General features: G+C 57.4%; 5 protein-coding genes across 5 annotated transcripts; 2 read left to right on the top strand and 3 right to left on the bottom strand.

Moving 5' to 3' along the window:
- Nucleotides 1-5,953: 5,953 nt before the first annotated feature.
- C8A04DRAFT_29781 (uncharacterized protein) lies at nucleotides 5,954-10,594 on the top strand (the record flags this gene model as incomplete). Its single annotated transcript, XM_062781127.1, has 5 exons — nucleotides 5,954-6,293; nucleotides 6,445-6,540; nucleotides 6,611-7,269; nucleotides 7,340-7,463; nucleotides 7,518-10,594. The coding sequence occupies 5 exons, from the start codon at nucleotides 5,954-5,956 to the stop codon at nucleotides 10,592-10,594; spliced, it is 4,296 nt and encodes a 1,431-aa protein (XP_062636018.1).
- A 939-nt stretch (nucleotides 10,595-11,533) lies between these two features.
- On the bottom strand, nucleotides 11,534-15,613 carry C8A04DRAFT_38176 (uncharacterized protein; the record flags this gene model as incomplete). The annotated part of the gene is made up of 5 exons (XM_062784144.1): nucleotides 11,534-11,576; nucleotides 11,765-11,771; nucleotides 11,938-12,138; nucleotides 12,187-14,126; nucleotides 14,187-15,613. 5 exons carry the CDS (start codon nucleotides 15,611-15,613, stop codon nucleotides 11,534-11,536), a joined length of 3,618 nt encoding a protein of 1,205 aa, XP_062636019.1.
- Nucleotides 15,614-17,892: 2,279 nt separating this feature from the next.
- On the top strand, nucleotides 17,893-18,870 carry C8A04DRAFT_29783 (translation machinery-associated protein 22; the record flags this gene model as incomplete). Its single annotated transcript, XM_062781128.1, has 5 exons — nucleotides 17,893-17,938; nucleotides 18,066-18,085; nucleotides 18,201-18,288; nucleotides 18,374-18,591; nucleotides 18,679-18,870. The coding sequence occupies 5 exons, from the start codon at nucleotides 17,893-17,895 to the stop codon at nucleotides 18,868-18,870; spliced, it is 564 nt and encodes a 187-aa protein (XP_062636020.1).
- A 270-nt stretch (nucleotides 18,871-19,140) lies between these two features.
- On the bottom strand, nucleotides 19,141-20,566 carry C8A04DRAFT_29784 (Borealin N terminal-domain-containing protein; the record flags this gene model as incomplete). The annotated part of the gene is made up of 3 exons (XM_062781129.1): nucleotides 19,141-19,951; nucleotides 20,014-20,293; nucleotides 20,359-20,566. 3 exons carry the CDS (start codon nucleotides 20,564-20,566, stop codon nucleotides 19,141-19,143), a joined length of 1,299 nt encoding a protein of 432 aa, XP_062636021.1.
- Nucleotides 20,567-21,809: 1,243 nt separating this feature from the next.
- Nucleotides 21,810-22,535, bottom strand: C8A04DRAFT_29785 (uncharacterized protein; the record flags this gene model as incomplete). Its single annotated transcript, XM_062781130.1, has 1 exon — nucleotides 21,810-22,535. One exon carries the CDS (start codon nucleotides 22,533-22,535, stop codon nucleotides 21,810-21,812), a length of 726 nt encoding a protein of 241 aa, XP_062636022.1.
- Between the last annotated feature and the right edge of the window lie 302 nt (nucleotides 22,536-22,837).

The raw sequence follows: 22,837 nt of genomic DNA on the forward strand, positions 1-22,837 counted from the left end.
GCGTAACGCATAAGGCATAAAACACCCACTTCCCACTTCCCGGTTCCCGGCAAGAAAACTGCCCCTAAAACTGCCCCCCAACCCCAAAAAGCGACAACTCGTGGTACGACCCCGTCCGTTTTCCCACCACACAAGTACATGTACCAGTACCAGTACCGCCACTTCCATGGCGCTCGACAACACCACCGCCGCCAGCAACACCAACACCAAAACCAGCGTTCCCATCACCCTCCTCAACATTCTCAACATCCCTATTCCCACCTCCATACTCCTCAGCCGACCCCTTCCTGGCCCGCATGGACTCAGGGACTGATAACTGGGACTCACGCCTGTCTTGGGCGAGGGAAATATTGTTGTTGGGGGTGTTGTTGTTGTTATTGTTGACGAAAGGTATGTGCCAGGGTAGGGCTGGTAGCGGGGAAGGGCAGTGGACGTATCGGTAGGGGTGTGAATAGGGGTTGGAGGGGGGGTGAGAGTGTGAGTAGGGGTGGGCGTGGGCGTGAGAGTTTGAGTGGGCGTGTGAGTGAGAATGCGGGTGGGAGTGTAGTTGAGAGTGGTGGGTATGAGAGTCGGATAGTGAAGCAGGTGGCAAAGACGACGACGACAAGTGCGGGGATAAAGTTATAGTAAAAGGAGAAACAGATGTGGGAATAGGAGACGGGATAGCAGAGTTGACCAAGGGCTTAGTAGGGGGTTGGAAAGGCGGAGCTGTAGTTTTGTTGTGATGGATGGCGAGAGACGTGGATGGCCCGGGCGGTCCGCCCCCAACGGTCATGGCGGGTACGGAAGCCGTGGTGGCGGTGGCTGACGGAGTCGATGTGCCCCCCTGGGAAACAGGCAAGGCGTCTAGACCCGATGAATGGGGGACTAAAACCGGAGTGGGTTCCGCTGCCGTGGGGGAGAAAGAAGCTTGGGAGAGAATCTCGGGTTTGCCGGAGCTAGACGGTGACTTCTCCGTGGACGAGTCGGACGGAGGGGCCGTAGGCTGGAAGGGACGTTTGCCATGGTGGGTTGCTGGGGTTATTGTTAATAGGGCTGGGTTTGGGGTAGTACATGTGTAATAAAGGCAGCTGGGCGACGACAAGGGCAAGCAACGAAGGAAATGAGCGGTGGGTGAAGAAAGGAAGGGATTCAGGGACGGGTCGGGACTGCCGAAGGACATGTGGAAAAAGTAGGGATAGCAAAAGCAGGCAAGGCTCTGGAACAAGTTACACACCTGGCTGTGCTCGATGGCCACGGAAGAGTAAAACAAGGCATATAACTGTAAGAGAGCCGGCAAAAAGGCCCACCAGCATACCTTGAGTGAAGGGGTACAAGGGGAAGGGGTTGCTGAGACACATCATCCTGAAATGTTGGGGTCTGGGGACTCGGTGTGGATTGGCTGCAGGTGAAGACAAGGCGACTGACACAAAAAAGGTCTCACTCAAGACCAGAGCAGTAGTCTAGTTATATATTGATCCATTTGACAATCCCTCCCCAGAGTGTAAAATGCCGCGCAAGATGAGTTCGGTGGTTCCGGCGCCTGTCTGCCAGGTCTGCCGGGGTCTTTGGAGGGGTAGCTTGGTGGGAAACTAGCTTCACAAACCCTCTCTGTCGCCATGATCCCACCATGCGCCATCGCCATTCTTGGACGCCACTAGACCTGAGAGACCGAACCGGCGACTTGGAGCTTGGGTCGGGCATGGATGGCAAGGGGGGGCGAAAAGGCCAAGGATTGTGATGTGAGGGGGGGTCACAGAAGCCAAGCCTTACCACAATTTATTCTTGACTGGCGGTCAACTGTATTGGCGTCCGGAGAAACAAGAATCGGGACAAAAGGCTCTCGAGCTCGTGTGCAGGCCTCGAGACTGTTAGTAAAAACAACGGGGGCAGGGCGAAAGCTGACTGGAGCTGACGACAAGGCGAACCAAGTTTGCCAAGCTTAGCCGCAAGCGTGGACGCCTGCCAAGCCAGTTGAGGGGAGCAGAGGCGCCCAAGCTTGTCGGTTTCATACCGAGCAAAAGGCCGGTTTGTGTTTGCACCTCGGCGCTTTGCTTGGCAAAGTCTACCAGCCCCTCGCTAGCTCGACTGCGGCGGCTCTTAACTGAGAGAACCTGAACGCCTCTGACCGATAAGGAGTCGGCTCAGGTCCCGTGGTGGTGGGTCGAGAGGAACGATCATTCGGCGACGACAGGCGTTGGGCAGAGTGTCGTGCGGTACTTTTTGGCCTCAGGTGTGGTCTTGGCTCAACCGCCCTCCTAAGTGGGAGATCGGAGCGATTCTGCACAGTCATGGCTCCGAAGAACGGCTTCCTATCCATCGATGAGAACCCGTCATGACCGCCAATTTGGAAGACAGGAACATCGGTCACACCAGCTGCAGGCCTCTCGTCACGTATATTGCTTGTCTTTAGTGGCCAACAATCTCGGCGGGGTGCGTGCCATGAGGGGTACGCAAGGCAAGCGGTGAATGGTGAGCTGGCGAAACAAGCTCACCAAAGACAGAAATTCCCCTTCCACCTACTACGGTCCTCGTTTCTGCCCAGGGCGGTTTTGTGAGACAAACACTGTCGTGAGGTAGTAGTGTACTATGTGCGAAGTCTGGATTTGGCGGGATGGCTCGAGGATGCCGTGACTGATTTCCCTAAGCTCCTTGAGCCCCCTAGTGTACACACGTGGACATAAGCTTCCGTTCCTGCGCTATTAGTCAATCGGCCGTGGATGATGCTGCGGGCAGAGACTGGTAAAGTGGGTCAACACCTCCCTCACTGCGGCTGTGTAAAAAACTCTACTTGTCCAATGTGCTGTCGAGGATTGAAATTTTTGGCCTTCTGGCTCATTCCGATTTGTTGTCGCCTATCTCTCTTCGTTGTGTCGTGTGCGTGTGTGAAAGCGATCCCTTTTTTTTTTTTTTTTTTTTTTCTTCCTTCGGGAAACGGGACTTCAGACGGCCCTATCGGTACCTGAGCCGACAAAACAAAGTTTCGCCCACAAGCAGACCGGCCTGCGGGTGTGGTAGTAAGAGCTGTCCGGGCCTCTCTCGGAGGGGCCGGCGGGTTCCGATTTGGCGCAACACCAACGGGGGTCGAGTTTGCTCACAGCATCCTCTGTACCGTGTCGGAGGGCTTGCTCCCATGTGGGCATGAGGTGGGCTGGCTCGAGCGGCCCATGCTGTATACCCTTGCCAGCGGTTGGAGGCATGCAGGCGACACCGAGCTGCGAGAGCTGCAAACGCCAGGCTGATGCGGTGACACAATGGCCGGGGTGGGCAAGCGGGAGGGCTTTTCCCTGGCCCCAATCACGGGCCCCGTCCGATGTCACGCCGTTGAAGCAGCGTGGAGCCCGCAAGAGCGCCCACGGTTCAGCGTCCGGGGGGGAACGAGGCCCAAAGAGAAAAAGGGCGATCCTGCCGCACACAAGCGAGCCATGCGGGATCGTAGGAAGAAACGCGCAACGGTTAACTACCCCCTCCCCCCGCTGTCTGGGCTCGGCTGGGAGTAAGTGTTGTGTATGGTGCCTGGAAAGCTACTTGCGAGCAACGATGTCCCCGAGTTTTTTGGTTTCCCTTTATCTTTCTGTTGTTGATCTCTTTTCTTGTCCTATTGCATCAAAATGCCCCCGCAGCAATATCGGGGCAGAAGCGAGTCAGCTGGCGGCTAGTCGGTCGCACGCCTTGAAGAGGACGAAGAATGGGGCAACAGCAACATTTTGGGGAAAAGCGGTGCAGTAGCGTCGCATCGGCTGTCGGTAGAGATAGCGTCAGTTTCTGGTGGCGGGCATTGCATCGAGCGATTCGAATTTGCCCCGATGGGTTGGAGCTTGTCGATGAGGGGTGGATGAGAGTGGGTGAGTGGTGAGTGGGTGGGAACGTGGGTGCTCATCAAAAATGCAGTTCAGGAGCACAGCTGGGATCCGTGAGGTGTTGTGAAATGAACGTTGCATTCATCCGGATATGGTGACAACAGCTGGTACTCTCGGTCGGACCGAGCCCCAGAAGCCCGTCGACGCGATCATGGCAGAGATGATGCCAGGTTGGTGCATGGGTTGCAGTGAGTGAGCTCCGTCGTAAAAAGATGTAACGGTTGGGCGGAATATGTATTCGACGCGGTTTGGAGATTGCGTTCTATTTGCGCAACCGATAACGTTAGGGACGGGAGGAAAAAAGCGGAAGCGCGGGATTGGCAAAAGACGCGAGAGGAAGGAAAAGGTTCGCACGGGCCGAACGGCTGAGGAGCGATAGGAGTGAGGAGAGCAAGCAAGGCGGGAGCTTCTCCGTTGCGTGTTGCGGCAGCTGGCCCAGCTCACGTTCCACCTTCCAACGGTCTTCGAGACCCTGCCTCTTTAGCGCGACGAACTAGGCCCATCTCGGAAAGGCGCCGAGATCCATCCTAGCTCGGAATTATGGGGCGTCGGGGCTGCCAGTTGAGTTTCCAGCCAAAAAGGAGGGTCCTCACAGCAACGAGTTCCGTTGATTCGCGCGGTTTTTCTGTGGTTGCAGTGAAAGAGTGGGCAGAGGACAGTGGGGGAAAGAGCAGCTGGAAACACAGAAGAGAAACAAACGTGCGAGAGCGGGGTTTAGCGACTTGCTGTTTCCGGTTCTGTACGCCTCCTGCTGCGAGGTTGCTCACTCACCTCACCTCGGCCCGCAGGCGGGGAAAGCTGGAGAGGTGAACGAGAGAGATAGCTTCGAGATCGGAAAAAGAAAGGGCAGGCACGACCTAGGGTGGAGGGCCTAGGTCGGCCGGTTGGTCGGGAAATGGCGTTACTTTGTAAGTGTAAACCCGAGGGAAGGAACAAAGGCGGTGGCCGAAACGGCGATACGGAGCTTGGTGACTCGCAACCTTGAGTTGCGGAAAGCTTGGCCTCCCGGGGGGTTCATGGGGTTCATGGGGTCCACGGGGCTGGAAGGGAAGGTGTGTCCAGCGCCGGTTTGGTCTGGTTCGCGGGCTCGCAGCTCTTGTCTTGCCCCAGGCCGGGCTACGCCCCACTCTCTCCAATCGACCCTTTGAAACAATTCCCCAAAAAGTGAGCAACGCAGTCCGTCCCATCCATCCACGGCCCCAAAAAAAATCTAAGCAGGACAACGCGCGCACAGCACACACGCACACACGCACGCCCACGCCGTCGCTCACCTATCGCTGGCCGCAACCTCCATGGCCGTCGGACAGCTCCAACACTAGCTCCCGGCGCGCAGCCCCCCAGAGGCCGTTTCCCGCTGTTGATTTTGTCTGTTTTCGGTTCCCCGAGGTCCCCCTTCCGCCCCGCGCAGCCGCGCACTTGTGGCCTTGTGATGCATTCCGGCGCTGCTGGACCCCCACCACTTCCCGGACTGCGCTGCTCCCTACCATGTTGTGCCTACGGGCCGCAGGACGACCACGACGCTTTGATTGATGCGAGACGAACACGCTTCCCCTCGGAATTTGGTTGGCGGGCGAGTCCATCGCCGTGCTGCTGCCCGTGTCCGTCGCGAGCGTGCTGTCGTCGCCAGCGAGCACAGGAAGCGCAGAGAGTGCCGAGCGTGTTATTTCGTACACAGTACGGATACAGCGAGTACGGAAGACCGCGCGCGCGGAGCTAGCAGCAAGCAACACAGCCCACCTGCTCAACGCTGAAATCTCGGGACACCGGGGCTTTTCCAGCTTTTCCATTCTTGCCCCTCTGGCTTGATTCGGCTCTTTTTCTTCATCACACGGACAAGCTTGAGCAAGTGAGAGTGAAGGGTGGCTTGAGCTTGACCTAACCCTAGGACAGGGCTGAGTTGGAGCTTGTGCTTGTGCTTGCTTGAGCTTGAGCTTGAGCTTGAGGCGGCTTGAGGCTGCGGCCGAACCCCCGGAATCTCCAGTTTGTCGCAGTGCCGTGCCGTGCCACGTCCGCCGTCTTGCCCCTGTTCGCCCCCGTTCGTTCGTGGACCTCCGCGCGTCCGCGCCGCACCTCCACCGTCCCGCTTCTCAACATTCCCGCGGACGACTAGCGCCATGGCCGCCGAGAATCTTGCGCCGCGGGCTCTACCGCCACCATTGTCCATGCCCGCTCCATCATCACGGCCAGAGCGGGACCCTTCCGTCACGCACTCTCCGTCCGTTCTTGCCGCACCCGTCGGCCTCGGAGCACACCCCGTCACACGCTCTTCTTCGCACCAGCAACAGTATGATCCGTCTCTGGATCCTGCCATCAAGCAACTGCTGGACCAGCAAGCCGAGATTCAGGCCAGGCTGGCTGCTCTGCTTCCGCAGAAGTATGGCCCTAATGTCAAGCTCGAGCTTGACATGCTCCGGCACAAGTTCCGTGTGCTGCGGGCATACGCCGACGACCATCGTGAGCCGCCCTTGCTTCTTCCATATCCGTCATCCAGTTTGTGTCGAGCATTTGTCCAGTGTCTTCTTACTCTCCCCCATCTCTCTCGCTCTGTCTTTCTCTCCCTCTTTCTCCCCCTCCCTCTTCAGATCTAACCCTCGTCGTCGAGTAGAGTTATCCGGCAGCATTACCCCCCTGTCCGAGATCGAGGAGGCGAGAGCACTACAGTATCAGTGCGAATGCATTGAAACGGCCTGTCTAGATCAAGGTAGGTTCATCCCCGCTCCCCGCCCTCGGTGTTACTGTGAGATGCCAGAGTCTTATACGTCTCCCTTCAGGTATCGACCTCCAGGACCCCGGGTTCTTGGAGACACTTAAGTCCCACTACTACCGGGACTTAGCCCCCCAAGGCTATGCGGCCTGGCTGGAACGGAACTTTGCCCAGTACGACCCCGTTGCGAGGGCGTTACGGCTGAAGGACAGCATGCCTCTAGATTTCCGCAACAGCCATTCGTTCAAGTGCTGGGACGACCGGTGTATGCACTACATCTATGGCTATCCCCACCGCGACGACCGCGATCAACACTCCCGGGAACATGTTGTCCCGCGAAAGAGAGACTCGGGTCTCTCTGTTGGAGCGAGCACGCCGCCTCTATCGTTTAGCGAACATCCAAACCGACATCACGGGCCCGAGTACAGTAAACAGACCAATTCGCCGCTCTACCACCTTCCTCGCCCCGCCGGGGGCTTCCAACTCGCCCCTTTGGCAACGGGTAGCAGCCAGGGGAAAGACAATCGTGAATCATTACGAGGCTACTCCTTTGTGCCCGAGCATCCCACAACCGCACCGCGTAGCTCTATGGACTCCGAGGTCGACCCATTACTACCACCCCTGAAGCGAAGCCGCATGGGACAACCGCGTCTCGAATCCATCGAGGAGCTCCGTCTCCATCGCGATATCGGGCCCTGCTTGCGTTGCAGGGTATTACAACTACAAGTAGGTCAGCCCCGGGGGATTCCCATTTCATGGCAGGCTAGGCTAACAGAACTTTTCCTTTCTTCTTTAGTGCGATTCCAACGACCCGTGCCGATCCTGTCCGGATGCCGCGACCTCACCAGGGACGGATTTCTGGAAGGTTTTGGGCTGCCAACGCGGCCCACTAACGGCTTTTACTGAAGTCATGATTCCCGGTATGTCTATGTTGTTAAGCCCGGTGTTATGTGTTAGTGCTAAACAAGACGTAGCGTTCCTGGGCCCAAGGCATGTGCAGACGCCCATGACATCCCCCCTCGCCGTCCGCCGCAACATGAACGACGCTTTGGAGCGAGTGTTTGCGATACCGCTCGATATTGCCATGATGGTCAAGGGCCACTTAGATTTTGACGACGGGTTTTGGTGGACCGAAGACCTCTCCCAGCTACCGCCGCCCCACCCGGCCCGGGCCTCCTTTCACAAGGACGCGATGGAGCGAGCGCCGCCACTTCTTGGTGTGCTCGCCGCGAGTTGGAATATGAGCCAGACCACGTACAGCTTCTGGTCATTGCTGAAGTTGACGGGCGCGCTCGCACCCAACCGAGACGTAGAAGATCCCATACTGTACCGCGCCAAGTTGTTACTTCGAGAAACGCTCTTCTACGACCTACAGCAGCCCGACCCGACCATTCACGCGGAGGCAAACAGCTCGACGTCGCACATTATATTCGACGATGCCGATTCGTATGGGCGTTTCCACGTGCTCTGCGGCTGCATGACCGAGTTCCTGCACGCCTTGGACGAGCAGATTGCGCGCCCGGGGCCGCTCGAGCCGAAACGCTGGCTCGCAGCCTTTTGCGCACTCTGCATTTTCAGCATGGTGAGGACGATCCTCGTGGACAGGGCCACCAACCTACGCGCTGGCTCGCTCCAGCATGACGGGATTATGGCCATGCGTGCTGTGTACGAAGCACTCGTCAGCGCCTTTGCCTGGTCTACGCCCATGCTCCTTGATAGGCAGGATGTAGACCTGGGGCATGAAGATCATGAGCTGCTGCTTTCTGCCGGCGCGCTCTTCAGGCGACACGCGTGGGCGGTGAGCGGCATTCCGTCCTCCAAGAGGTTTCTCCTGCTCCTCGGCAGCGGTGAGCTAGACGGAGCGTTCTACAACGGCTTTATCAAGCCACTGGGGCCAGCAAGGTCGGGCTCGTTTGTTCTGCCGCCCATCACAAAACCAGGAGGCGAGGACTCGAGGAAGCCGCTCCCGGATATGCGGCCGCTGATCACTAGTTGGGGGGGCGCTCACGGACATCCGGAGAGGGAAATGTACGTGTTCAAGGGAGAACCCGACCGCATGCTCACATCGCCCCAGACGATGGACCCTGGAAGGCGACACACGGTTCCAGAGAGCCCGACGTTTATGCGGCATCCAGGGCGTGCGCCGACTTCACCCGTTGCCACGTCAAGAATGCGATCATCGTACCAACGACCGCCGCTGCGGCGGGTGTACTGCACCAAATGCAACGAGTATCCTGAGGGATTCCGCGGAGAACACGAACTGCGGAGGCACAACGACGCCAAGCACGCCGCGCTGGTCAAGCGATGGGTCTGTACGCAACCGCCAGAGCCGCCGGGCTCGCCGCAGCCGGTGATTCCGCTGGCCAAATGCAAGGCCTGCGTCACGCAGAAACGATACGGGGCCTACTACAACGCGGCGGCGCACCTCAGGAGGGCGCATTTCAATCCCCATCGTGGCGGCAAAGCGAGCGGCGACTGGCCGCCCATGTCGATCCTCAAGGACTGGATGCGCGAGGTGCGCCAGTCGATCGATGTGCAGGACCCGGACGATGCGTCCAGCGGGGAGGACGAAGCGGCTGACTATAAGGCGTTCCATGATTTCATACCTCCGCCACTCCGGCGGTCGCCCGTGCCCGAGGTTCCCCGTCTAGCTCCAGCTCCATCTGGTCCTCCCACGCCTCATGGACCACCTCCACCACACGGCGGTCCCCCACTATTAGCGCCATCACTCGATCGGCTCAACCCGATCGGTCCTCCTCCTCCTCCGCCGCCGATGCTTCACCAAACGAACCAGAGCCAGATGCAGAATCAAAACGCTTTCCTAGCGCCGACACCGACCCTAAAGAGCGACGATGCCCAACACACGTCCACCGCGACCTCCACTTCCTCGTCGTCTACCCGCAGCCGTTGCCCGCATCCGGATTGTGGGCGTGTGTTCAAGGACCTCGCAGCGCACATGCTGACGCACATGGAGGAGCGGCCGGAGAAGTGCCCTATCGAGAGCTGCGAGTACCACACCAAGGGGTTCGCGCGCAAGTACGACAAGAACCGACACGCGCTGACGCATTACAAGGGAACGATGGTGTGTCCGTTCTGCCCGGGCACGGGAACAGCGTATGAGAAGGCGTTCAACCGAGCGGACGTGTTCAAGCGCCACCTGACGGCGGTGCACAATGTCGAGCAGACCCCGCCCAACAGCCGGAAGCTTATTCTGCCGCCGGGCCGCGTCGGAGGAATGGCTGCGCGGTGCAACATCTGCCAGAGCCAGTTTGGCACGGCACAGGAATTCTACGAGCATCTGGACGACTGTGTGTTGAACGTCATCGTCCCTTCTACCCCGCGGGCGGGTGGAAGTGTGGGTGGGAGCGGGAGTGGGAGCAACAGCGCGGTGACGAGGAAGGATTCCACGACGACAAGGACGCCCACGACAGCGAGCACGGAGAAGGGCAAGGAGCTTGATATCGAGATGGACAGGGCGAGTTCGCGGGAGCAGACCACGCAGCCGCGGGTCGGGTCGGTGGATCATGTCAACAGCAGCTTTGGCGCGCCAGAACAGCGGGCGATGCCGGGGCCGTCTCGGAGCGAGAGGGATGATGATGCGATGCGGGTTGATCAGCAGCAGCAGCAGCAGCAGCAGCACATTGAACACGAACAACGATTCGAGCCACGACCAGCGCCGTCACATCCCCTAGGAGGTACTCCAATTCCTCCTGCGACAGATGCTCGTTTCCACGAAACATCAGCCGAGCCAGCCCGCGAATCTCCGTCCCAGCCCCAGCCCCAGCACGAAGCCGAAGCAAAACCCGCACTGGGAGTCGCCGCGTCGGAAACAACCTCTTCACGCCCCGACGAAGCCATGGATATTGAGCGAACGGGCAGCACGAGCACAAGCACAGAACAGTCGCAGCCGCCCGTTCAACTCGGCCAGCCCCTGACGCCACCGAGTCTAGACGCGCTGGAGCCGAAACGGCCGTTGCTGCAGCCGGAGGTGACGCTGGGGTCGCCGGCGACGGATGCGGTGGATGGGGATGCGATGGATACTGAGCCGTAGTATGGATAGTGGGTATGAAGCTGCAGTACGATTCGCGGCTTGGATTGATAGGGTTCTTGATTCCTTGGGGTACGTTTCGTACGGGGGGGCTTTTGGCTACAAGGGGTATACCAGATCTTTTGATATTCTCGAGATTCTTGATTTGTGATTTGTGGTTTTGTATATACCCTGGTTTCTGTTCGTTTATTCGTAGCCGCATGTTAGATGCATAAGCGGGCTGTTTGGTTATTAAGCTATTTATCAATTTGCTTCTTGTGTTGTTGTGTACTGCTTGCCGTGTTCTAGTGGGATATGTTGCGTGTTGTGTTGCAGTGTGTTGTGTTTTGCAATTAATAACAAGTTATAAAGAGCCTGCAATTTGGGACCGTTCGGATACTCTGTGCTTGTAGACTTTCTGTGCCGCGGTGACATGCGCATATATATAACCCTAACCCAATACTTTTTCCACATCTTCCCAGGGGTACTGCCCAAAATGCAGGCTCTCCATATTGCCTCGTCACCTATTCGTACTCGTCGCATGTTAAATGTGCTCGTGGTGTATCTGATTCGGGGTTATTTATTTTATTTTATTTTATTTCGTTTATCTTGGTTTGTATTGTTTCTTGTACGATGACCACAAAAGAAACAACTGAGAGAAAAAGTTTGTTTCCCGCTCACTTGTAAGAACTTTTATCCAGTCGAAGGTAAGCTGGGAGAACAAAAGAGAAGAGAATAGAAGAGTTGCGTGTTGCGCTTCGCCCATGGTCGGTCGAGCAATCCACATATGGACTGCGTTTGTCGACCATCTTGGGTAGGTTAGGTGGGTATGAAAGACAAAGGAGATATCACCACTGCCGTCACTGCTAACACACTCATATCCGTCACCCATAATCCATCATCCGTTATCCATCACCATGACCCATCACCATCACCCATCACCCAGATCCATAAGCCTAGACCTCACACCAAAGACATAGTATCCAAGCAAATCCGAATCGAGCCACTCCGATCCAACCCGTCCACCCCCCCAACCGGCGAAACCATCGTGTTAACCGGCGAGACCATCGTGTTGGCCGTCCCTGTCGCTGCCATCCCTGCCATCGCAGTCCTAACAACCGGTACAGTCGGTACAGTCGGTACAGCCCTACCCGTCCACGAAGGCCGAGCCGGCCTCGTCCCTGTCGTCCTCACTGCTGACCTTGTTACTGTTACTGACGGTGTTGAGTCCATACCAGTTACGGGCGCTGACTGAGATCGTGGGGGGACTGAGCGGGGTGGGACGGAGACTTTGTACCCGCCACCAGTGGAAGAGGAGACCTGGGGGGTGATACACCGACGCGGGGGAGGGACGGCGGGGAGTGAACCCGTTGGGGCGTTATGCGGGTTGACCGTCGGGACCTGCTTCACCGGCACCTTCGAGGAGGAGGAGGAGGAGGAGGAGGAGGAGGTATCAATCGGCTTCCTCGCGTACCCCCTCAACATCCTAAAAGCGGACCCCATCCCGCGTCCCTCCTCCACAACAGCATGCACATCAGCACTCATCTTCCCGGCGCCCTTTGTCATGACTGACGCTCTCGGGTTGGAGGTGTCGCCCAACAGTCCCGACCCGGGACATCCGAGGCGGAGTTGACCGGCTGCTCGCTCCATCTCGGCGCGGAGAAGCCAGCGCTCCCAGCTCCAGCTTGCGGCGAGGCCTGTGATGGGGGCGATGGGCTCTGTGGAGCCTGTTACGAGGGCGGAGAGGCGGTGGGTGCGGGGGGTTGTGGATGCTGAGGCGGTTGAGATGGGGCGGTTGGGGGCGGAGGTGGAAGTGGAAGTAGCAGGAGCAGGAGTAGAAGTGGGAATAGGGGCAGTACGCGGCGTCCTCGGCGGGCGTTTCGGCCCAACAGGCAAACACACCCACGCCCTCCTAACCCCCTCAAACCCGGCCCCCTGCAGCCGTCCCAAAAACCCCTTCGTGGGATTCGGATCATACCCCAACGTCTGCAGCGCAAACCCAAACTCCACGGCCTTCGCATTCCCCAACGGACCCGCATTCATAATATCCGCATCCAACAGCCCAAACTCCAGATACCCGCCGGGCTTCAACACCCGCATACACTCCCTCAACACGGCATCCCATTCGTCGACTCCATTCTCGCCGGTGACTTTGAGCAGGGAGTGCAGTTCGCGGGCGGAGACGAGATCGAAGTGGGCGTCGGCGAAGGGGAGAGGGTGGGCGAGGGAAGAGACGGCGACGTTGCGGTGGTTCGGGGGGCCGCGGATGTTGCTGTTGCTGAGTTGGCGGATGGCTTTCGTGGTGAGGGTGTAGACTTTGGCGTTGGGGTATTGCAGGGCTGCGTGCCAGGCCCAGTCGCAGGCGCCTTGGCCGCCGAGGTCGAGGATGCGCGGGCGGTCTGACCGGGAGGTGCCACTGCTAGAGCCAGAGTTGGGGGTGTAGCTTTGACGAGCGAGGAGGCGCTTGGCTACGGGGGCGGAGATGAGTTTGCCCCCGTTGAGGAGCTTAGTCGCAGCCACATGCCAGGTCGCGAGATGCATCTGCGCCAGCGCCTCAGCTTCCCTATCCGCGCGGAGTTTCTCAGGGGCGTCGTCAACCACGACATCATCCCCGCGCACGACATTGGTGCTCATGCGCTTCTTAGCCGACTGCGGGACGACCGACAGCTGGAACTTGCCGAGCAGCTGACTGCGGTGGGTGTCGCGCAGACAGGCGCGCTGGGCCTGGAGGGCTTCGAAGCGCGGTTGGCGGTGGATGAAGACGTCAGAGGCGCAGGCGCGGATCAGGTAGTCAGTGAAGGCGCGATAGTAGGCGGATTCTTGGCGGATGAGTTTGGAGGGGAGCGAGCGGGGGATGGACTGCTTTTGGACAACCTCGGAGAAGCGGACGGCTTTCTTGGTGGTGGCCACAGCAGTCTGCTCGGCGGGGATCTCAGGAGTGGTCATGACGGAGACGGAGACGGGGATCTCGGGCGTCGTCTTGTCCATCTCCGCTTCAACCTCAACCTCACCCTCAACCTCACCATCGACCGGCTTCTCTTGTTCCTCCACCCCCGAATCGGTAGAAACCTCCTCCGAAAACCCAACCACCCCCTGCAAATACGCCCTCTGCGCCGTCAACCACATCTGCGTGCGATCCAGATGCGACAGCGCCGTCTCCTCCAGCTGCTTGGCCGTCGCAAACTCATGGCGGCGATACTCGTCAATGATCTCGTTGACATCCACCGGCGACAACGGTTGCTGCTCCCCATCAACCTGGCCCTGGCCCTGGTTTTGCTGGGACTCCTGCTGTTGAGACTCCTGCGGCAGCCCCGGAGTAAGCGGCACCCGGCGCGCCGTAATCGGCACGGGCGTCTCAACAACCCGAATAGCAGTCGGCAAGTCCTCGCTAGCCTCATTCCGCGACGGCATCTCGATCACCCGCTCAACAATAGCCGACGGCAAATCATCAAGATGCAGCGGACGCGGCGGAGGCGGGGGGACTTTTTCTGTCGTCCGGTTCCAGGGGATTTTGTAAAAGTTCTCGGCGGTAGTCGACGTCGGGGGGTTGTTCCCCCTGGAGACCGACTCCGAATCGGAGTCAGGTTCCGAAGCAGAGACCGACGCCGTCTCGGACCCCAAGGCCAGGGACGAAGTCTGGCTGTTCCACGTCCGTCGACTAGCCGACGATAACTCGGAGAAGAACCCCCCCGGCGAGGGGATCTCCAGCCTGGTCAAATCGGCGAGCGAGTTTCTGTCCTTCTTCGAGGCCGACGACGCCGATGAAGTACCACGCGCCAGCAGACCCAGTCCACTCCCACTGCTCCCCCGACTATGACCATGCGAATGACCCATCAACCGCGGCAACCTCGGACTCGCCTGCGCCATCTCCACCCCCCTCGACATCGCCGGCATCACCACCTCAATAATTTGCGCCTGTTCCCCTTCCAACCCACCACCCTCATAATCCTCCCCATTCCCCGCCAAAGCCTGCAACGTCTCCAACGCCCCCGGCTGTAAATGCACCCCACCCCATTCCATCACCTCCTCGTTCTGATGATTCTCCGCCTCGTCAGGGCTATCAGCCTGCGCCCCAATCAACGGCGTCGGCGGCGCCGACATCTGCGCCATCTCCCCTTCATCATCACCCTCCCCATCCTCCGACTCAGACATTGCGCTCCCATCCAACGACGGCGGCGCCGACACCCGCGGGATAGCCTGCGCCTGGTGGCGCGCCATGAAATTTTTGACCGCGGGGCTCATGGCGACGGCGGAGGGGGGCGTGGGCGGGACGGGGGAGAGGAGGTTCATCTTTTTCTTTGCTGCTGCTGCTGCTGCTGCTGCTGCTGTGGCTTCTTCTGGGATTACGAGGGGAGCTAACGACCTGCGTAGCTCGCGGGAGGCGCCTCGGGCTGCGGGGGAGGTGTTTGTGGTGGAAGAGGAAGAAGAGGTGGAGGAGGGGTTGCGGCGGAGAGAGCGGGAGGTGCCGCTGCGGTTGCGGGTGATACCGTTTGCTTGGAGGCGTTGTTTGCGGGAGGTTTCTTCCTCGTCTGTTTCCTCGGTGTCGTTGTCGGAGACGTCGTACAGGTCATCAAACTCGGTGACGTCTGTCATGATGCTGTCGCGGTGGCTGTTAGCGCTGCCGCGGCGCTGGTTGTGCCACTGCACAGACGGGTTGGATGAAGACGCCTGCGAGCTGGCGTCATCGTCTTCATGTTCGAGCTCTGGCTCCGGCTCAGTATCGCTCGATACACACGACGGCGTGGCGGGGAAGATCGGGGCCGCGAGGAAGTGCTGGCCGCGCGGGGTCGGGAAGTGGTCGCTCATGGGGGACAGCCACTGCTCGATCTTGTCGTGGTGCTCGAGGGATAACCTGCTGTTACTCCGCCTCCTTGTTGATGTGGCCGTTGTTGTTTGTGTTTGTGGTGGTGCCGCAAACGAGTTGCGTATTTGCTCCGGCTCCTCCTCCATTATCGGATTAAGTCTCCGTCCCGGCCTCCTCCGGCCCTGCGGCGAGGGCGGGCGGAACGTCGTCCGTGGTAGTAGTAGTACCTGATCAGACATTGTGACTGTGTGTGCTTCCCCTTTTCTCAAATGTTTTCGTTATCCAATGAACAGAAATAGGCTACTCGTTAAAACTCGAGTAACCAAAAGACGTCCTGCGCCGCGCAGAAACCGACAACCGAAAACCGTAGGAATTATTTAGGGTGACTAAAAAGAGGAACAATAGGACCGGCTTCGGTCAACGAAGCACTTAATCGTAAAAGTGCGCGTGAAGGCGTGGGAGAGAAGAAGATGGAGGAAAGAAAGAGACAAGAGGAGAGAAAGTAAACGCCGTCGAGAGCCAAGCGAGACGGGTAGGGTGTATACTAGTACGGTATGAGGATCAAAAGAGATGAGCAGGGGGGGACAGGCACAGTCACAAGAGACACACACACAAGACGTCAGGGTCTCAGAGGCGATACCCACCACAGCGCGTAACGACAGCCAGAACCCCGATTTCCGCCTGGGAAGCCGCCGCGCCGATGCGACGGCAACATGGTGACGCCGTGACAGACGGGGGCGGACGTGACTGGGGGCCAGAGAAGCGCAGATGGGACAGCAAGGGACCGGGTGCTTGCCGAGGAGTGCCTACCATTGTCTGCAACTGGCCTTGGGAAACACCCAGAAAGGCTTGAAAGGGACGCCCAGATGGGCACCACGACGGCGACGAGAGCGGCCGCGGGCGAATCACAGACCCCAGATCACGGCCTTGGCGTCCATTTCGACCAGCGACATGCGAGCACAAGGCGCGCGCCAATCGAGCTCCCGATCAGGGTTGTGGTGCAACTTGGAGTGCGCGAAAGGTGTGCTAGCTCTGGCCAATGAGATCCGACAGCGCATGCAAAGGAGGTTGAGCGGGCGCTTAGAGAAGGCAGCTTGCCGCCGTCCATTGGACCCTTGGAACCCCCCTGTCGAGGTGGTGATCGTCGAATAGAGAGGGTTGCAGCTGGTTGCAGACCCGCACATGATGCGCACCATGAGCTCGAGTCAACGACACACACCAAAAAAAGACCAAGTGGGTTCGTCCTGGGTTCGTCCCGGCGAAAGACATGCACACAAAACCCGTCGATTTCGAAATCGATATCCGTGTTCCTCGTCTCGAGTGGCTCGTCCCTGACATTAGACCCCGCTGTGCGTCTCTCGGTTGGCCTGCCCTGCGTCGAGCCGCAGTCCGTGTCTTGTCCCCGTCGATCGACTCGATCCGTCGCTGCAGTCGCACATCTGTACGCTTACAATCATCTGGGCCAGCGGGGCAGCTGGGCTCCTGGGATGCAGTCCTTGTCCCTATTTGGACCGTCATGTTTGTGCCGACTTCCGCTTTCGGCCAAAGCTGGATCTCCCGGTCCGTGTCGGCCACCCAACATCGTCCACGACGCCGTGGTGCTGGGCCGCAACCACCAGGAACGGAATGCACTCTCGTGCCTCTTGCCGGCGGCGGTGATCTTGTGATCTCGGTAGGAAACTGTACACTTGAAACAGTGCTGTTTTTGTAAGTGGTGAGTTGTCCATGACCTAGGGTCTCAGCTCATCGCCTGCATCAACCTGAGCTATTCTTACTCTCCAGCAGGAGTTTGTGAATGAAACAGAGGTTTCTTGGCGAACGTTATCATTGGGATGTTATCATCGCGAATGTCGAGAATTGTCGGACCTCAGCCTCCGTGGCTCCATTGTCGAGACTCGACAAGGGCTGTCCCAGGTCGCTGCTGAGTGAGCTTTTACACTTACGGATTCGTCCTGCAATGCATCACTAGCTCGAGATGAACCGCCGTCAACAGTCGGGAAATTAAACACTCGGAGAACACTGCATTGCGACGCCACTGATGACACTCTGGTCGCGACGCGCTACGGACCCGGCGCGATGACCGCGTGACGGATGGTTGAGGACTCGGAAAGAGTGAGAATGTGTCGAGGAGAGGAAGCGCCCGCTTGCCGCTGGTGCAGCTTTCGAAACGCTGTGGCAGAGCGGACCCACCCAGCACCTTGTCCAAGCTCATGATTGGCTGCCATCTCTCAGAGCATCCCCAGCAGCAGCAAGCCGCCATGGACCGAGTTCCAGTCCACAGAGAGAACCCCGCAGTCAATTCAAGGAGGGGCAGCAAGAGAGCAGAGCATAGCATCTCGGCGCGACACGCTACGACGAATTGATACCTTAACCTGGTGGCATACATACCTTACCGAGGCCGCGATATACGTAGCCACCGCCACGACGACACAACACGCGCCGAGATTCATTACTGTCCATTGTATTGGACTGCTACACAGTCTAGCGTTTCAGAGTCGAGAGTCGAGGAGACTCAGGCATGGCCGAGCCGGTGTTTGTCGGCAGGGAGGTTGTTTACTGCGGTGGTATGTCCTTGGAATCTTATCGTGTGACCACCCTCTGGAGACAGGACAACAAGCTGGATTCCTGAGCTGCCAACACATTTGGATATTTGTATTAATCAATGGCATCATCTAATATTTGTTTATCCAGTTTGCACACTACCGCCCGAGGTACGATTCCGGAGCCCAAACACCCTGTCGATCGACAACCGTCCCGTCAAACTCGACTTCGAACACCCCGAGCATATCATATCTAACATCCCAAACATATCTAACACCCCAATAGTACTGCGAATACGGCGGCACCACAAAGAAATGCCAAGAATGGCTCGAAAAGAAACACCCCAGCCTCTACTCCAGGATATGGTCTCCTGGTGCGTATCCCCCCTTAGTCCCCCCCCCCCTTTTCCCTTCCCCCCTCCCCAAACCCCATATTTACCCCTGAGTCCATGAAAATAGAAGCCCTCTCAGCAGCAACAGCCTCCCTCTCCCTAGAAGCACAAGAGCGCGCCGCCAAAGACGCCGCCAAAAAAGCCGCCAAGGCCGAGGCCGCCGAGCAGAAGCAGGCCGACCGCCTGGCCAAGAGCGTCATCACCATCAAGCGCATCGAGCGCAACAAGCGGAAATATGTGACGTCTGTTACGGGGCTGGAGGCGTTTGGGTTGGAGTTGAAGAAGGTATTTTCTCTCTTTCTCTACTTCCTTCCTTCCCCTGCTAGGCACTGGGAAAAGGGGGGAGGGGTGCTAATGGTGATGTGTGGATAGGTCGCGAAAGATTTCGGCAAGAAATTCGCTACGGGCGCGTCGGTCACCAAAGTGCCGAGTGGTGGAGAGGAGATTGTGGTGCAGGGGGATGTGAGTGGGGAGATTGAGGAGTTTTTGTTGGAGAAGTATAAGGATATTCCGGAGGACAATATCGAGTTGGTCGAGGATAAGAAGAAGAAGGGGTCGAGTTAGGGATAAGGGCCTGTACCTTCGGGTCAGAGCTGTGGGTTAAGATGGTGGGTGGATGGAGGGATAAACAAGGCGATACACAGCATTACCTAGCTGGGAGGATGAGCAATTTGGACGTTGAGATATACATGGTCAGCCCTCGTATTTGATGGTACAATAAACAGCAATCCTGACATCTATCCTGGCCGCTCTCTACCGTTCCCTGCTCTGCTCACCCAATGCTAACCAAACCATAACGCCAACTCTAAAAGCACAAACACCCCCTAAAGACAATCACCCCCTTTTCCTCAGCACCCTCCCCGTCCCCGTGCCAGTCCCCCCAGCAGCCCCCCCAGTAGCAGCCATAGCCCCCTTAACAGCCGCCCCCGCCTTCCGTCCCAGCGTCCCCCCATTCCCCGTACCCGCTACACCTCCCCTCTTCAAAGTCCCACCCGCTGTCCCTGTCCCTTTCTTCCCTCCTGCCCCAGTCTGCTGAACAAGCGACGCAGCAGGCGGTTTAGGGTGCGCTCCGGGTGGCGCAGTCATCGGCCGCTTGCGATGAATCACCGTTGACGTGCTCGCTTCGCTGGACTCGCTTGTGCCACTAGCACGGCGGGCTGTGCGCGTTGCGGGACGTGGAGGGTGTTGACTTGCTGTTGTGGTAGCAGTGGCGGTGGACGCAGCGGTGGATGTAGCCGCGCGTTTGCGTCGTGCTGCTGCCGCGGCGGCGGTAGCTGCGCCCGGTGTGCCTGGCGCAGCGATGGAGGGTGGTAGGCCGGCTTTGTTGCGGGGGAAGGTGCCGGCGGCGGTGGTGGAATAGGTCCCTGTTGCGGTGGTCGGACGGCGGACGCTGCCACCGGCGCCTTCGACCATGCGGTTGAGCGCGTTGGTGGCGGCGGTTGCGCGACTGGGTGTGACGTTTGGTCGGCCAGGGGTTGAGGTGGGTGGGTTGCTGGTGGTGTTGCCGCCGCGGGTGAGGCGGGTGTTGGAATTGGTTGGGGAGAGGACTTGTTGTCGGTTGCGGGACGAGCCCTGGTTGCCGCGTTGTTTCTTTTGTTGTGGTGTACGGACTTCGTTCTCTTTGTCTCCGCCGGTCATCTCGTGGCTGGGAAGTGTCAGCGCGTCGATACATAACATAGGCACTCAGAAACAACAATAAAAACATACCTTCGCCTCTTAACAGGCTGTGATGGATTTCCCCCGCGCGTCGGCGGCCGGGACGGGCCATCCTTCGCAGGAACGGGAGGACCCCGTACGGAGCCCGCGTTGGCAGTCGACTTTTGCTGTGGCTGTGGTTCTTTCGAGTCCGAGTACTTCTCTAGCAGCTCGCCCATGGTGAGCTTGCGCAATGCCAGCGGGATGCGGTTGACGCGGATCTCAATTCGCGTGCGCAGGCTCTGCGCGTGAATGTTGTAGTTGGCTCGCAGCTTGCGTGCGCGCTCAGTGACTGTATAGAGTAATTAGCTTCACATTTTTTTTCAGGTGTTTTGTTGTGTTTGTGTCGAAACGTACGCTCAAGTTGGAGGTTGTCGATCAACGCCTGTTTCTGTGCCAGCGTGACTCCCACCCGCTGTCTCTTGGCGGGACTTTCGTCGGGGTGTGTGCTATCGTTCTTCGTCGTCGTCTTCTGACCAGCCTCGATCGCGTTCTGGTCGTCGTCGGACACTTCCAGCTGGTCGGATTTGCGCTTGACGCCGCTGAGGCGTTGCATTGTGGCCATGGTTGGAGGGAATCTCGTGAGCGAATGAATGGGTGTGCGTATTGCCGTTTCCCTTTGCGAGCGCGAAGCTTTTGAGTAAGTATTGGAGTTGTGTTGAAAATGTAGAGTCGGGAATGAACGATTGTGGGAGAGATCGAGCGCAGAGCAACCTGAGTGGTCCGCGTCTCGAAAGTAAACAAACCGACGCTGGCGGGGCCACCCGTTTTGGAGATGTGGGTCCAATCAACGACAGTGTAACCGCACAGTGCAAGTCTACAATCGACGTCCAGATCGTGTGATTCTATCGAGGGATTCTGTCGGAGACTCTTGAGAAAACAGGAATCGGAACTCTTAGAAATGTCTGTCTACGCTGAATCATCTCATACACTGATGGAGCCTTGGGCTGCGAAGCTAATAACAAGATCCCACCACGCGGCATTCCTTGGGGCAAATTCGGATATTATTTCTCTGATAAACTTTATTGACTTACAAGTCTTGCTTGTTTATAATAACTTCACCACAGCCGTTGAAAAGACAAATACCGTCCTATAATCTTATAGCAGGGCCGTAATAAATGCGTCTATCAAAAACCCAACCCCTCTCGCCTACAGGCTCATAGCCTTACGTCAGGCAGACGCTCAATACCAGTAGCTTATAGTTCGTTGATTATTTACAGCCAAAACATTACGAGATTTACTATTTAGGAGGTAGTGTAGTGTCTATACCAGGTCCATATATCGCGCCGGCCCAACGAATATCAACTCGGTCGAGCACTCACCGGGAGCGGAACCTCCGACAAGGCGGCAATAACCTTATAGAGTGGGATACGGGGTGAAGGACGCGTAGCAGCTCGCGCGACACCCCTCAGCAGATACTTCTGCTCCTCGTCATCACAGGCATCTGCCATAGCCCGTATAATTTGCCCCAGAGCCCAAATATCATTCTGTTACTGTTCCGCTATAGTCTACGACAGCGGGTCTCTCTTGCTCTCTAATATCTCCGGATAAAGCCACTGACAAGTAACGCCCCTAATCCCGCTGATATTAATTAGTACTACGTCTAACTCGCCGCTAAGGACAACATTGGAAGGCTTCAAATCCATATAAGCCAGTCGAGCGCGATGTATTTCAGCCAGGGCTGAGGTAATCTGGAGCACCCTTTGACACCAACGCTCTCCGGCTTCCGGGGTTGGCGATTTCAACGCAGTTTCAAGTGTGCCGCGGGAGTGGTACTCCAGGAGAAACCCGTATAAGACGGCGGGATCCTATTGTTCTTTATCGGGATAGGCTGTCTGGTAAGGATTCGGTGAGACAACGGCCGCGACGAGCTGGACAATCCCGACTGCGGTGCCACGGAACTTGTGCAGGTTCTGCAGCTCCTGTTGTATCACGTCGGTGTCATGGGGGACATAATGGGCTCGTTCGATCTGCTTGTAGACGTACGGTCTCTCGTTATCTTGGAGGCGAACCCTGTAGACGGAGTCCCCGTCTAGCTCTTCTTTTTCTTGGATTTCCGAGAGCTGTCGAGTGGGGATGTCGTTGGTGCTGTTGTAAATCGGGAAACGGATTCGGAGCGTGTCCTCCTCGGCACGAACCCAAAGGTTGCTGATCACGGAGGCGTATTCACTGTCTGCGCTTGGCTGTGTCGTATAGGGCAGCTTGATACTCTCCGGGCTGGCGTTCAGTGACACAATAACCTCAGTCACTGTATCATCCAAGAGCGGTATGCGGCGAAAGTCAATACAGCGACAGAGATCTCGGAGGTCATTTCGTCGCTTCATGCCCTTGACGATAGGCAGGCGTGTGCCATCCCGAATAGTATATCCGGAAAATGTGAATTTGACGTGCCATTTTAAGTGAGATGAACGTAGAATAAGTTTTATCCAACGCTTATTGCCAGAACCGCTGTCCGATTCGTACGTCCTTGGCAAGAACTCGATGATCAACGGTTCTGTTGTCGTTGGTTTCGGTAAGTCCCAGGCCGTGGTCATCCTGAAAGAATTAGATTTCGAAATTGGGGAATACAGACAGGTTTGGTTTATGTCGGGTCTGTGTGTCGTTGGTTTTAGAGTGATCACTACATTGACGGGGTAGTGTAGCTCGCTGTGGCCAAACAAAAAGCGGCAGACTAAAACAGAAGCCTTACGTCCAATCCATTAACATTTGGGACGGGTTTTGATTTATTTACTCTTTTTCGTCTCTTTTCACGTTTTTGATGTTTTATTTTTTTTTGTTTTATTTCACTTTTTTGATTTATTATTTTTGGTCTTTTTCCACTTTTTTTTTTTTTTTT

This window comes from Dichotomopilus funicola (genome assembly GCF_033296635.1).
Source record: "Dichotomopilus funicola strain CBS 141.50 unplaced genomic scaffold C8A04scaffold_42, whole genome shotgun sequence".
Lineage (NCBI taxonomy): Eukaryota > Fungi > Ascomycota > Sordariomycetes > Sordariales > Chaetomiaceae > Dichotomopilus > Dichotomopilus funicola.